The following is a 14,720-nucleotide window of genomic DNA, read 5'->3' as shown; positions in this document are numbered from 1 at the left end:
TCTTTCTTATGCAGGTCCCTGAATATATTTATCCTAAAGATTCAGTACCAGAATATACTTCCATTCTAGTTCCAAACATAGACAGCGTACGAACAGACTTTCTAATGCATACTATCATGAGGCAAGGAAAAGCTGTTTTGCTAATTGGGGAACAAGGAACAGCAAAAACTGTTATGATTAAGGTAAGGGGAACAGAAAAACATATGTAATATATTAGAACAATAACATTGCAGTAGTTGATATTGGCACAAATGTTAAGCTGAAGTTAAGGATAGTTTGATTTTCCTTCAGGGTACATACTGGCCTTCCTACTGAGGCATTTTGCCAGTACTCACATGGACTACAGGCAAAAAACCCCAAGTTTCTACACTTTAGTACAAAGGTTTCTTTTAAGCTTTGCTAACTGTGGCCACAAGGTCAGATGATAAATCCTCTTTCCTTTCTTTTCTTTTGAGTAGTCTAATGGAAAATTTTGCTAAGAAAATGTTGATTCTTGAAGGATTTTTTATTTTCCTGTGCTTTGTTGGTGGTGCCATGTGTGAACTGATCTTTCGTACACCCTTGTTGCACAGCCTTTCTTCAAAAGCCAAACAGAAGAGAGAGAAAGAACATCTTTCTTTAGTAAGGATGGTTTTCAGAGGGTAAATTTATTGTCTGTTTTCTGCTCTCTCAATTTCTTCACTGAAAATGACATGTTCTTTCTCTAGAAGGAAATAACAGGATTGGTATTAAATTAACAAATCCATGCTTTATGTATTATAAAATGGTGCAGGTTAATCATTTTAAATTTTTAATCACAAAAAATTTAATAACTTAATACAGAAAAGTCAAGAATCAAAAGGCTGAACAAACCCAGATGTCATACCAAAGTTGGCATCCCTTATTTTAAAAAGTGGAAGCACAATGTTTTTCAGCAGGGTTTCTGTGTTTTTCAGGGGAATGCGTGGCTTCTTTTATCAATGAGAGACAGCTAAATAAAACTGATCTACTGTTGGAAGAGCTGAATTGGTTATATAGGCAGCTGTACCTCCACTGGAGGATTTGCAGAGCTCTTGAAACAGAAAATAGCTGAAAAACACCAGCCTAAATTGACCTTTGGCTTTCTTAAAATCTGGAGCCATTTTGTGTGCCCCAGCCATGTGCTCTCTGAGCCCTGGTAGAGAGAGAGTTGTACTTGTGCCAGCAGCCATTAATGCTATTTTTTCAGCATAGCTGTCAATGCCAACAGGCATGCCAGTGTCATGCCAGCTTCTGCTCCTGGCACCAGCTGAGAACTATTTTAGCAGAGTGAAGAGGCTGGGTCTGGGTGGTGGTCTTGATATTCCGCGTCCTGGATTTTGTCCAGATACTGGCAACCTCCATCCTTCAGCTGCCATTCCTGTCCCTAAAAATAATTGAAACTGATTCTTGGGATTTGCTTACGCTGAGTCTATGCTATAGAGCAGAGTAGCAGATATTTGATCTCATGTAAGGTTAGGAGTGAGTGTTAACTGCCTTCACAACTGTTCCCCTTCTGCTTTCATCTACTGTAGAATTTTGTTTTACTACACCTTGTGGAATATATCCAGATATAAACAGTTGATTGAATGAAAAAGTAAAAGAGTCTTAATATAAAATACTTCAAGTAGTAATCTGAATAATCTTTGGTGTTGAGTAAAGCATCAGTATGAATCAAAATAAAGAACTTAGAATGTTAATTTAAGACCTTTATTCTCTGTATTATTAATTCACGAATTGCAAAAGATTTTAAAACATAATATTAAACTGGTAAAGGACAGTTGAAAATTCTCTGACATTTTAACTGACAAAAATAATCCTATTCAATACCCTCTTCTTTTTCAAAGATAGTTCTCATTTCTGTGCTGTGCAATGTTACTGTTACCATGCAAACATTCTGAAATGTCATAATGATAAAACACAAATGTATTTTTTGAATGGTTGAGTATTCATGGTTGCAGTTTGCTGGCCTTGGCCAGCTGCAAGACCCTTACCCAGCTGCTGATTGCCTTCCCCTCCTCAACAGCACGGGGCTGGACGTAAATACAAGGAGATTCTCAACTCAACAATTACTGCCATGGGAAAAACATTTGACTTGGGGAACGCTTTTAATTTTTTTTTCTAATTAAAACCAGAATTGGATGGTGAAAAACAAATACTGAAAACACCCTCTTCTCACCCCTCTCTTCTCAGGCTCACCTTCAGTCCTTGATCCCCTACTCCTCTACCTCCTCCCTGGCCGGTTGTGCAGGGGGATGAGAAATGGGGGCTGTGGACAGTCAATAACAGCTCCACTCTGCCTCTCCTTCCTCCTTATGTTGCTCCCTCCTCCTACATGGACACAGTTCTTATCAGAGCTGCAGATCTTCATGAACTGTTCCAACATGGGTTTTTCATGGTGTCACAGGTCCTGCCAGCAAACCTGCTCCAGTGTGGGCTTCAATTTCCATGGGTCTGCACGTCCTGGAGGACCTCCCGCATGGGCTTCCCATGGGGACACACCCTCCTCTGGGCATCCATCTACTCCAGTGTGAGGTCCTCCATGGGCTGTAGGTCAATCTCTGTTCCACTGTGAACCTCCATGGAATGCAGGGGGACAACCTGCTTCACCATGGTCTGCATCACAGGCTGCAGGGGAGTCTGTGCTGGAGCACCTCCTGCCCTTCTTTCTGCTCTCACTTTGGTGCCTGCAGGGCTGACTTTCTCACAGTTTTTACACTTCTCTTTGGACTGCCAGGCAGCATTTTACCTTTCCTGACACAGGCTGAGTGTCTCCAGTGGGTCTGCTGGAGGTGGCAGGAACTGACTGAGCGCTGACCTGCACCAGCCCCTCAGTACACACCAAAGACAGGACTGTTGCATATACACTGCGCATGTGGGTTGTCATTTATGGGAAGTCTGGAAAAAACCTCTTTCTGAAGGGCACCTTTTCTTAAACTGCTATCACTGTATCAACAAAATTAACAACATTCATCAAAATATTTTGAGGGGATCTAGCTGTATCTTCCTTTCTGTTGTCATACAGAGTCTATGTCTCACTGGAGTACTTAGAGCGCTTCATCAGCAAGGATATATGTTGATTTTGCTAAGGTACCAAAATGGGAACATTTCTAGTCAACACTCTTATACAGATAAGAATTTAAATTATATTCAACTTCATCATCATGGCAGAAGAATCAAATCTTTAGAAAGAAATTATGTTGGAAATTATGGACTTTTTAGTGCTATTTGTAAGCTCCAGGACCTCTCTCTCTCTCTCTCACTATATATATATATATGCACCTTGGTGTGACTCTAGGGTTACACATTTTTATTATAAAACCTCACTAAATATGAAAACTAGAACTTTGTTGCTTTGGAGCATCCTCAGCAGCTGTGGGAATTGTACATATTCAGAAAATTCAAGGATTACTTTCTTCATTAAAAGAAGATAGGTATCTGTAAATGTGATGTAGCTGGGTTTAATTTTACACTGCTATTCCTTTATACTGCTTTTGTTTTAAGAGTTTTGGTTTTGCAGTATACACATGAAAATGGATTTAGTTTTTCTCTTGTTGCAGTCTGCTGTAATAGATCATCACTAACATCTTAAATTTAGAAAAACCCTGACAATTGCTAATACAAACTTTATTTGCATCTATTGGCATACATCTACTTGTTGCAATACTTAGTGAAGTCTATTAAGAGCTTATGAATTTTAATACTTAAAAATTTTATGGAAAACATTAACTGAAAATTTGTTCGTATTACAAATTGCAGATGGTGTATTTATCTTAAATAAACTGTCTTTCCAGACTTTGAAGTTAATAGCAGGACTGAGATGTTTGCAGGGCTGCTGAGCATCTGTCTCATTTTGTCTTAGTTCACCTGAAGTTACTGATGTGCTTTTAAAACTGGTTTATCTTGCAGAATTACACAAGCAAGTATGATCCTGATGTTCACTTGACCAAATGCCTAAACTTTTCCTCTGCAACTCTGCCATATATGTTCCAAAGGAGCATAGAAAGTTACATAGGCAAAAGAATGGGCGCTACACATGGTCCTCCAGCAGGGAAGAAAATGACGGTCTTTATCGATGACATCAACATGCCTCTGATTAATGAATGGGGTGATCAGGTAAAAGGAAAATATTGACAAGTGGGAGTTGGTGGTCTTACCATTTTTGCTGATGGGGATACTGATCTGTGGGTTGAAAAAATGGGATAGGTTAGAAAAAAGGTATCATAACATGGGTTAGAACAAATATGTTTACTAAAACCAATTTCCCCAAGCCAGTTTTTGACATGACTAATAAGCTGTCAGTCCCAAATGATTAAGGATAGTGTCAAGCGACTAGGTTCAATCACTGTAGTATTTAAGCCTTTTGTTTTGGTTGCGTACAAAAGGATTTCCAAAGTTGCAGTCCTGAGAACCAGTCTGGGAAAGGAGGCACACAAATCCAAGTAACTCTCTGAGATTTTTCTCTGATCTGCTCTTGACTGTAAATTGCAGTTACTATTATGTGAAATCTAAGCTGGTGGTCATTCTAAAGAACAAGACTTATGAAGAAACTTGGGTTATTGAGCTTTGAGTAAAGAAAGCTCAGAGGAGATCCTATTGGTTTCTGCAACTACCTGAAAGGAGGTTGTAGTGAGGTCAGTGTTGACAGGACAAGGGGAAATGTCTTCAAGTTGTACCAGGGGAGGTTTAGATGGGATATTAGGGAAAAATTTCTTCACCAAAATTGTTGTTGAGCCCTGGAACAGATTACCCAGGGAAGTGGTGGAATCACCATCCCTGGAGGTATTTAAGAGAGGTGTAGATTGGCACCTGGGAATGTGGCTTAGTGGTGGATTTGGCAGTACTAGTGTAATGGCTGGACTCAATAATAAAATGGTCCTTTCCAACCTAAACAATTCTATGATCACAGTTGACATTAAAGACTAGCAAGCTGTCTGGAGGTATTGAATAAAAAATACTTATAGACCTATACTCTGAAAATATGACTTAAATTTAAAAAAAATTCTGCTGAGAAAAAGCAATTTCCAGGCTTCCAGTGTAGCTCTGTACTCAGTGGTTCTGTAGAATAGGACATGTGACTACACATTGTGCTAAATTAACTGTTCTTTGTCACTGTATGAATGCCTGTATCAATCTGAAGATATAGTCTGGATTGAAAATTGTAAGTGATGCCTTTTCTTAAATTGAAACTATCCAAATTCAGTTGAATATCTGACTTCATGTCCACAACTGCCTAGCACATGAAGCTTACATGCACCCAATGCACTGCATCTGAGTGCTTGGTTGCCACATTGCATGTTCATAACGTAGAAACACTTAACTCCTCCATTCCTTTTTTTTGTTTGTTTGTTTCTGGTTATGTTTAGATCACCAATGAGATTGTAAGGCAGCTGATGGAGCAGAAAGGTTTCTACAGTTTGGAGAAGCCAGGGGAATTCACAAATGTGGTTGACATCCAGTTTGTAGCTGCCATGATTCACCCTGGGGGAGGTCGGAACGACATCCCACAGCGCCTGAAACGCCAGTTCAGCATCTTCAACTGCACACTGCCTTCTACTTCCTCTATTGATAAGATATTTCAAACAATAGCTGAAGGCTATTTCTGTGAACAACGACATTTCCCCACAGAAGTATGTAAACTGGCTTCAGCATTAGTATCTACAAGTCGAAAGGTTTGGCAAATGACAAAAGCAAAGGTAAAATTACACCTATTAAGCCTTGAAAGATCTTTTGTACTGTGCCTGTTGTACTGTCATGTGTGTGTTTGTAGTTCATATTGTGAAGCTGTGACCTGTGGATGTAACTGCTGGCTGATGCCTCTGTTCTGAATTGGATGCTCTGAGCACCAAGTTATGGATGAAAATCCTAATGCAGTGTCTTCTATAGCTGATATAAGCATAACATTATATACATATAACATAATAGACATAGCTGATAGGAAGATTAAGAGATCTTCCAGCTGAGAAAATGTTAAGACCACAAGGAACCAGAAATTAAAAATTAGATAGGAATCTTCTGTAAAAGCTGTTTGGGATTGTGAGAAACTTTGAAGATCTGAATTTTAGGAACGAAGTCAAATTTGTCAGAGAGGGAATCAGTTAGAAAGAAAAAAAATATGATATTTAATAATTTATAAATATTAACTTTTTCCATTTTAAACAGACTGTTAAAAACATTTGACTGCAATTTCTGAGCAAATTTTGCTTTGAGAGAGGCAAAAAATTGGGTATAGAATGAAATTTAGTATAGAATGAAATTTGAAAAGAACAAAACTGCAGCATAGAAATGTATGTCAAATTTGTTCTTATTAGAAAAGTGGAGGAGAGTGGTGGAAAGGTAGGGATTTGTTAAATTCCTGTCCAGAAAAGGTTGGTCAGGATTTCACAAACAACTCACTATACTTGCTTTACACAGAGAAATAGAGGAACTTCTAGTGCAACTATTGACTCGTCACTATTGGCCAATATATTCAACAGAACTGGTGCTTATTACTACTAATTAACTTCCTTTCATACAGAAAATGTAGCTTTTACTAGGTTGTAAATATTTTCCCAAATACTGTTTTCTCAAATTTTTCCCTTCCCTTCCCTTCCCTTCCCTTCCCTTCCCTTCCCTTCCCTTCCCTTCCCTTCCCTCCTTCCCTTCCTTCCCTTCCCTTCCCTTCCCTTCCCTTCCCTTCCCTTCCCTTCCCTTCCTCCTTCCCTTCCCTTCCCTTCCCTTCCCTTCCCTTCCCTTCCCTTCCCTTCCCTTCCCTTCCCTTCCCTTCCCTTCCTTCCCTTCCCTTCCCTTCCCTTCCCTTCCCTTCCCTTCCCTTCCCTTCCCTTCCCTTCCCTTCCCTTCCCTTCCCTTCCCTTCCCTTCCCTGTTCTTGGAAATGACAAAAGAGAAATGACAAAAGCGGAAATGATCTGGAAGAAGGGGCAGGAGGAACACCACAGGACAGGCAATATTGACATTTTTACTGTGCTCTTCAGTGCCATCATTGGCTACCCTTCCAATGTTTCTGGGACTCAAAACATTAAAAGAATCTCAAATTAAATCTATGTGAAATTAAAGAGATGGTTGTTGCTACTGTAGTTTCTTCATTTTATGGTTGCCTCTTAAATGCCAAGCATGTATTTCTGCTTTAATGCAAGACCAAAGTTTGTGAAAATACCCACATTCACTTTCAGTTAATAATAAGTAGAAAATATTTTCATTTAGCAGTTATTTGAATATAGCTCATGACGTTATTTTGTAGATGTTACCAACTCCAGCTAAATTTCATTACATCTTCAATTTACGAGACCTCAGTCGTATTTGGCAAGGAATACTTACAGTTACTTCTGATGTCTGCCAGAGCATCAGTGTTTTGGTAGCCTTATTCCAACATGAGTGCAGACGTGTTATTGCAGACAGGTTCATCAGCCAAAGTGATAAAGACTGGTTTGAAGACATGATGAGGAAGGTAAGCAAATAGTATTTTATTATTTGCCACGGAAAAAGGCCAATGACGCATTTAATTACTAATGCAATCCTTAATGTATTGTTGTAGATTGTTTCTGAGGAACATGGTCAAGATGTGTTTGGAGATAAATGCACAGAATTATACTTTGTGGATTTCTTGCGTGATGTCCCGGAGACTGCTGGAGATGAGCCTGATGATGCAGAGTTGAAGGCTCCTAAAATTTATGAGCCTATCCCATCTTTGGATTACTTGGCTGAAAGATTACAGATGTTCATGCAACAGTACAATGAAACTGTCAGAGGGTCAAAGATGGATTTAGTATTTTTCAAGGTATTAATGCTTGTAATTGTATTAATACAGAAAGTGCCTGGTCTTTTGCACTTAGTGGTATCACTAAGGTCTTGTAAGTTTCTATCACATTATTTTGGAGATGGCTCAGAACAACTAGGTTGTTTATACAGTGCGTGTGAATGACTGAATGTCATCTTGCTTTCCTGAAAGTCACCTCCTTGTCAAAGGTCTTGATGCACAATGCTTTCTTCAACTTTAGTTTGGGTGGTTTGATAGAATAACTGCAGCAGTTGAATGAGAAATGCCTACAGTGTACTGGTATTTTACTTTTGTCAGTCTATATAGAGAGCTTGTAAATAGGTCAGCTAAAAGGCTGGAGGCGTCCTTTCTGCTTTTCCTTCTGTCCCCTAAGGGGCATGCCCTCAGCCCTGCTGATGACAAACTGTGCATATGACATTGTTTCATATAAGCTTGATACAAGGACATTTCTCTTGGGCTAGCCCTGCTGCCCAATGAAGTTAGGGGGAAATCTCCTGTTGATTTTGAGGAGTACAGGACTGAGTCTTAGGCTCCAGAGAAGCCATCTAGCTGTTGGGAAGCAGTTGCTTGGTGACATGCCTCTAGGGGATTATACAATGCATCATTTTTGTGTCTCTTCATCCCTTTTTCTCTCAATGCACAGGATGCAATCGTCCATTTGATTAAAATATCACGGATAATTCGTACTCCACAAGGAAATGCATTGTTGGTGGGTGTAGGTGGATCTGGAAAGCAGAGTCTGACCAGACTAGCAGCATACATTGCTGGACACGAGAGCTTTCAGATTACTTTAACAAGGTAATACAATGCAGTGTGCATGGACATTTGCTCCTTAATTTGCCATAGAAATGAACTCCTCACAATGAGTCTAAAGAAATGCAAACCTCTCAAATATTTTATCCCTCATTCTAAATGACATTTCCAGTCTTATACAGCCAAACTGTACAGCGTTATGACATTTTCTGTTAATGACTTAATATTTTGTAGTGCTGGAATTCTGTAATTTATGGAAATTTGAAGTTAAAGGGACTACTACTGCCTTCCTTCTTTGTCTCTTTTGTCATAGGGTTTACAGGGCTAAGTAATAAACACCAGCAGAGTGTATTCTCCTTTGCAAACTATTTAAAATGCTGAGAAGTATTCTTTAGAGAGACATATCAGGTCTATGAATAATGTTATGAGGCTTCTGATGAAAGGAAAGATAAAGAAAGACATATCACAATCTCTTTCTGTGTCCCAGAAGCAGAAGAAAGGAACACTGAGAACAAAAACAAGGGGGAAAAGAAAAAACCCAAAGTGATAGAACAGAATCCCTAGATTTCCAAGATTAATAAGACAAATATTAATAATGACAATGAATATGGAAGGAGGAAGAGTGAAATTAGCAGTGAAGAGTGGATGCTGGGTCATGTTTTGTCTCTAAGTATAATTTCCCATAACTGGTGTTAGATTATTAAACCAGATACACTGCTATTCTGATTCAGTAGAGAAATTCTTATGTTCCTATCAGAATGCCACAAATCACTGTAATTACTGTAGCCAACACATACAAAGAAGAGCTGGAGAGTTTTTCAAGCTCTGAAGTACTTGCTTTATGGGTATTTATAGAGCAGAAATAAAATGGAGCTGAAAGAGATTTGGGACACTTCCTGTGTGGCATATTTAATATGTGAAGAATAGGTCATGTGTGTATTGCAGAAATGACTTATGGCTTTGAAGAGATTCTTGGAAATAAGAGACTGGTTACAAAGAAAAGAAGTTTCTAATTTCAGTTGGCTTGGAACAAAATCTGCCATTTTATTAACATTACTTTGTGTCATTTTATATTGCACAATCTGAAATATGTAATTGAATTTGTGTAGATTTATCTGAATCTTGCTTACTGTGTGCACCAGCTATAAGACACATAACAACAGAACCAGTCGTGGTCTCCATTTGCAGTAGAGCTGATCAGCCCAAGTGATAATGTTCAAACATAATTTCTGGGGCTTGATTTTAGTTAAACCATATAACGCAATAAACCCCTCAGTTTCATTCTCTTTTGTCTCTTAATGATTTCCTTTAACCTGCTCTCAATATCTTCAGAAGATAATCCAGCTGTATTTACCTAATGGTTACAGTTATCAGAACCTACTTGACAACTTAATCCAGCTGTATTAACCTATTTCTAATAACGAATTTACATCTGCAAACCATGGGGATACAAAACAGCATCAAAAATGCCTTAGATATGGTATTGCTCTCACCTCACTTTTCGCCAGGACATTATTTTGTTGACTCCACCTCATTTCACATGATTTATATTACTGATCATTCACTTTGGGAAAATGTTTATGAAAAAGAAACCTAAAAAATATTATCAGGAGCTATGGTATTAAGTTCTTATCTGGATTTTTTTCTTGCCTCAAGGAAGCTGATCCAGATGATACATATCTCCTAAGGTGATCTGTAATTCTTGTTCTCTCTTTCCTTAACACTTTTCTATTCCAGAACATATTCCACCAACAACCTTTTGGATGATCTGAAAATGTTGTACCGCACTGCAGGTCAAATAGGAAAGGGTGTTGTCTTTATATTCACGGACAATGAAGTCAGAGATGAATCTTTTCTTGAGTACATGAACAATGTTTTGGCTTCAGGTGAAGTCTCAAATCTTTTTGCACGGGATGAAATAAGTGAAATCACACAAGACCTGATTCCAGCAATGAAGAAGGAGTACCCAAGGCTTAGTCCCACTGGTGAAAATCTTTATAATTACTTTCTTGCTCGAGTTAGGAATAACCTGCATGTGGTTCTTTGTTTTTCTCCTGTTGGGGAAAAATTCAGAGTGCGTGCACTCAAATTTCCAGGTCTGATTTCAGGCTGTACCATAGACTGGTTCCAGCACTGGCCTAAAGATGCTCTTATAGCAGTTGCACAGCATTTTCTAGCTTCTTACCATATTGAGTGTACAGATGAAGTGAAACAAAGTGTTTTTAACACCATGGGAACAATTCAAGATATTGTAGCTGAAAAATGCATTGAATACTTTGAACGATATAGGAGACGGACTTTTGTCACACCAAAATCTTACCTGTCCTTCATTGGAGGTTACAAAACTGTTTACCAAGAGAAATTTGCCAGTCTTGGAAGTTTGTCTGAACGCATGAGAACAGGTACTGTAAAAGCTTCTTGATTTCTGTTTCTTTCATTGTTTGTAAAAGGATGAGAAGAATCTGAATAAAAGGATGTAAAAGCATGGATTTAGATTGTGAACTCTCATTAATTTGAAAGCAGACTCAAATATTTTCAGCTGTATTGTGTGTGATTACAAAATGTGCAGAGGTTTTGTTTCCATGAACTTTATGAATGTGCAGATTAAAGAGGGGTTTTGGAAATAGTGTTAGTTAGCAGTTAAAATATTTGAAACTCCTGCTTTTACATGTATGTATGACAAGGAACTAATGAGATCCTAGTTTTCACATGTAAGCATGCCATGAATAAATCTGAAAAAGGGTAATTAAGTGCTTCAGTCCCTCTGAAGAATTTTTTAAAGAAATAGGTATATGCCAAAGGTACAGTTTTAAAAACATTGCTCTGCACATGGTCATACATGGTAAACAATTAAAGTCTCCTAAACTGAATGCTATTTGGAAGTGAATGTGAAATTAAATTGCAGATTTGCCCTGTGTACACTAAGTACAAAGGTAAAGGGTAGCTGGCTGTCTGGAGGAGCAAATGTGGGACTTTTCGAGCTAGAAAGATATATATGATGCATTTACATTTAGAGACATGCATTTATATATAAGGATGTTTATACTTAAGAGATTTTCTCATAATTTGTTCAAATTATTGGATCATTGTATTGCTTAAGAATCTTTAGGTTTTTTTAGCCCCATCTCATCTGGATCTTCATGTAATGTTGAATTTAGAAGCTCAGCCTACTCTCCTTGTGTCTTTGCTTTCATTGCCAGGTTCCTCCCCTTGGTTTCGTACAGAGTACAGCCTAGTACTTTTCATGTTCTTACAGATTTCAGAGATTTCACACACAATTCTTAAGACTGTCATTTCCATGCTAATGTTTTTGAGCATGTGTTTAATATTTAATCTCCTTCTCATGTATAAGAACATAAATAAGTGATCAAGTGATGGATTCTGAGTGCTTTTACACATTTAAAAAAAAAATCCCCTGCTGAATTTTGGTGTTCAATCAATGGGATTACTCACTGGTGTTCCTAAATATGAATCTGAGTGATTTATTTTAAATATCCACATTGCTTCACTGACGTTACTTTCTTCATAGGTCTTCCTGTTGCTAAAATGGAATTTGTCCACTACAGGTCTTGCAAAACTGATGGAAGCTGAGGTTTCTGTTAATCAGCTCTCCAAAGAGTTGGTTATGAAGGAGAAAGATTTGGCTATAGCCTCAAAAAAAGCTGATGAAGTTTTATTGGAAGTAACTATGAAAGCCCATGCTGCAGAAAAAGTTAAAACGCAGGTGCAAACAGTAAAAGACAAGGCTCAGGCTATTGTGGATGACATTGCCATTGATAAAGCAGCAGCAGAAGAGAAGCTTGAGGCTGCAAGACCTGCACTGGAAGAAGCCAAGGCAGCCCTGCAGGTCAGAAGCAAATATATTCTGAGCATGCATGTAGTTAATAATTATTATGTGCCATAATGTGACTTATGCTTCTAACTTGGGAGGATACAGGGGATTGAAAGAATGGCACCAACCTGTAAATCCTTGTAGCAAAAGCCCTGAAAACTGAAGAGGGGAAGAGGTAAGATGGGCAGTACTCTATGGTCAGGTAATGAAGCAGTCATAGAGTGGCACTACCTTTAAGGACTTTCTGCAGTAAAGCTTCTGAGGGACCTGCAAAACTGCAGCAATTGCATTGCATGTACATCCAAAAGAACACCATTCTTTGCAATTGAGCGACTGTTTAAATAAATAGACTGTTTTCTTCTATAACTTTTCAGACAATAAAACCTTCTGATATTGCAACTGTTCGCAAACTGGGTAAACCTCCTCACCTGATCATGCGGATCATGGACTGCGTACTGCTTTTATTCCAAAGGAAAATAGACTCAGTGACACTAGATCATGAACACCCAGGTGTGAAGCCATCATGGACTGAGGCTCAGAAGCTCATGAATAATTCAGGATTTCTTAGCATGCTGCTTACTTTTCAGAAGGTAAGTAATTAATAGGGGCACTACTGCTTCAATAAGCATCTTCAGAGTTTGCATGAGAGTGTCTTCTACCATCAAAGGAGGTTTGAAACAGTTTTGTCTATCTATAGTTGCAGATGCTTTGTGACAATTCTTCACTTTCATGGGTCATTATCTCAGTAATTTTTCTCCTGGGCCATGCAGTGGCTTCTAGCAGACAGCAGTATCCCAAGCACTAGATTGAATCTTGAGAAGCTGAGTGTTATCTTATTCAGACAGTTCCTGCTTCTGAGTAGGAATTTGCCTTAAAAGGGCCCACTCTTGGCTTTTTAATAGCTCACCTTCTCCAGTGCTACCAGGCCTGTTTGCCTGTAAGGCACTTGACAATTCTGTCACCAATTTGCTAGGGAGCTAGCAGGAAATAAGAAAGAAATGAGCAGGAAAGGTAATGAGAGGATTGGGGAACTTTAGGGGTTCTTTCACAAGAAAAATAGTGAAATGAAGAATAATCTTATTATCAACCGTAAGAAGAATAAAAGTGAACAGATTTTTATTTCTATCAGGAAATAGAAATTTTGCAAGGTTCACTGAACTGTGAGACAAAGGAAAATTCTCTATAGGGAAGAGAAGAAAGATGTCACAGGTTGCTGGACCAGAAAAAGACCTAGGGTAGAATATGAAGTGGCAGAATCATAGCCCAGCTTTATAATCCAGGAGACCAAGCAGATTTCAGCAAAATCCTACTTTCCTGTAATGTTGAAGAACATACTTTCATTTGTACACTAATGTTTGAATCTAGTTAGCTGTGCATTTTTCTGATGCCTTTTCTGAGCTGCTGGAGTGTTTTTGTTGTGAAGATCATTCTCACTATCCCCAGGAGCCATTTCTCCCAGAGAGCCATATTGTGGAAACTTGTACTGCCTCTGTAGACAATTTTTTCCTGGGGCTGTCAGTCTGGTCACTTTTCCAAGTGCTATCTCCACTAAACAGAAAGAGGAAATTAGTTTTAAGATAGCAAGGACTAATTATGCCCTCCTTACTCAAGTTTCTGTCTAATGAGACTTCCAGAGTTTTGGCATTTATTAATAGTGCATGTATTCCTGCCGGTAGTTGGCAGCGCATTTAGCTCAGAGGAGTCAGAACAATTTCTGTGGGACTGAGTTCTTGCAGGAAGTGATACTGGTGAACATGGAGTAGAATATTTGACTACTTCAACTCCTGACAAGGTCCTTCACATGCTATTTCTCATTTTGAGTATATATGACAAGAAAGCTCATTGTGTCTCAGTAGACTACATAGCTTAATTGTTTGTGAGATTTTTGTTCTTTCCTAATGTGTTTTAGGCAATAACAATTAGTGGATGAAGTTCATTGAGTTCAAAGTTAATTACTTAAAAGGAAAAGCATGACATTTTCCAAGCTTTTGAGCAGAAATTTTAGGCCACTGCTGATTGATCTTTGCTTCACCTTTGCCAGCTTGTTAGCTCATTATTTTGAGTAGGAGAATAAAAAAGTCAAAATTTTTGTCCAGCAGTATTTTACATTTTAGCAAACGATCACAGTGAAAACATCACCATGGCTGATCTTGGGAGTAATATAGTGAATGTCTTTTTTATTAGAGTAGCTAAAGATCAGATAAGTACAAGGCAGTCCTTCTGCTGTGCAGAAAAACAAGAAAAGGGTAAATTGTTTGACAGTATGAATGGTGGATGATTTTTAGATGCATTAAAAGAAAGGCATTAATACATTGCCAAAAAAAAGGGAAGATTCTGGAAATGTCTATTGTTAAGCAGTCAT

The 14,720-nt window shown here is 38.4% G+C and overlaps 1 protein-coding gene across 1 annotated transcript in view; it reads left to right on the top strand.

Moving 5' to 3' along the window:
• The window catches only part of LOC135444271 (dynein axonemal heavy chain 5-like), a 150,911-nt gene that overhangs the window by 74,145 nt on the left and 62,046 nt on the right, over window positions 1–14,720 (top strand). The window contains exons 51-59 of the mRNA XM_064705671.1: window positions 15–182; window positions 3,907–4,113; window positions 5,364–5,693; window positions 7,237–7,443; window positions 7,531–7,773; window positions 8,417–8,571; window positions 10,264–10,928; window positions 12,093–12,373; window positions 12,733–12,948. Coding sequence (XP_064561741.1) covers window positions 15–182; window positions 3,907–4,113; window positions 5,364–5,693; window positions 7,237–7,443; window positions 7,531–7,773; window positions 8,417–8,571; window positions 10,264–10,928; window positions 12,093–12,373; window positions 12,733–12,948 — 2,472 coding nt within the window. The remainder of the gene's footprint in view (window positions 1–14; window positions 183–3,906; window positions 4,114–5,363; window positions 5,694–7,236; window positions 7,444–7,530; window positions 7,774–8,416; window positions 8,572–10,263; window positions 10,929–12,092; window positions 12,374–12,732; window positions 12,949–14,720) is intronic.

Source organism: Zonotrichia leucophrys, chromosome 2 (genome assembly GCF_028769735.1).
Source record: "Zonotrichia leucophrys gambelii isolate GWCS_2022_RI chromosome 2, RI_Zleu_2.0, whole genome shotgun sequence".
NCBI classification, from domain to species: domain Eukaryota; kingdom Metazoa; phylum Chordata; class Aves; order Passeriformes; family Passerellidae; genus Zonotrichia; species Zonotrichia leucophrys.
Note: the sequence above shows the minus strand (reverse complement) of the source record. Positions and strands in the feature narration are given on the sequence as shown.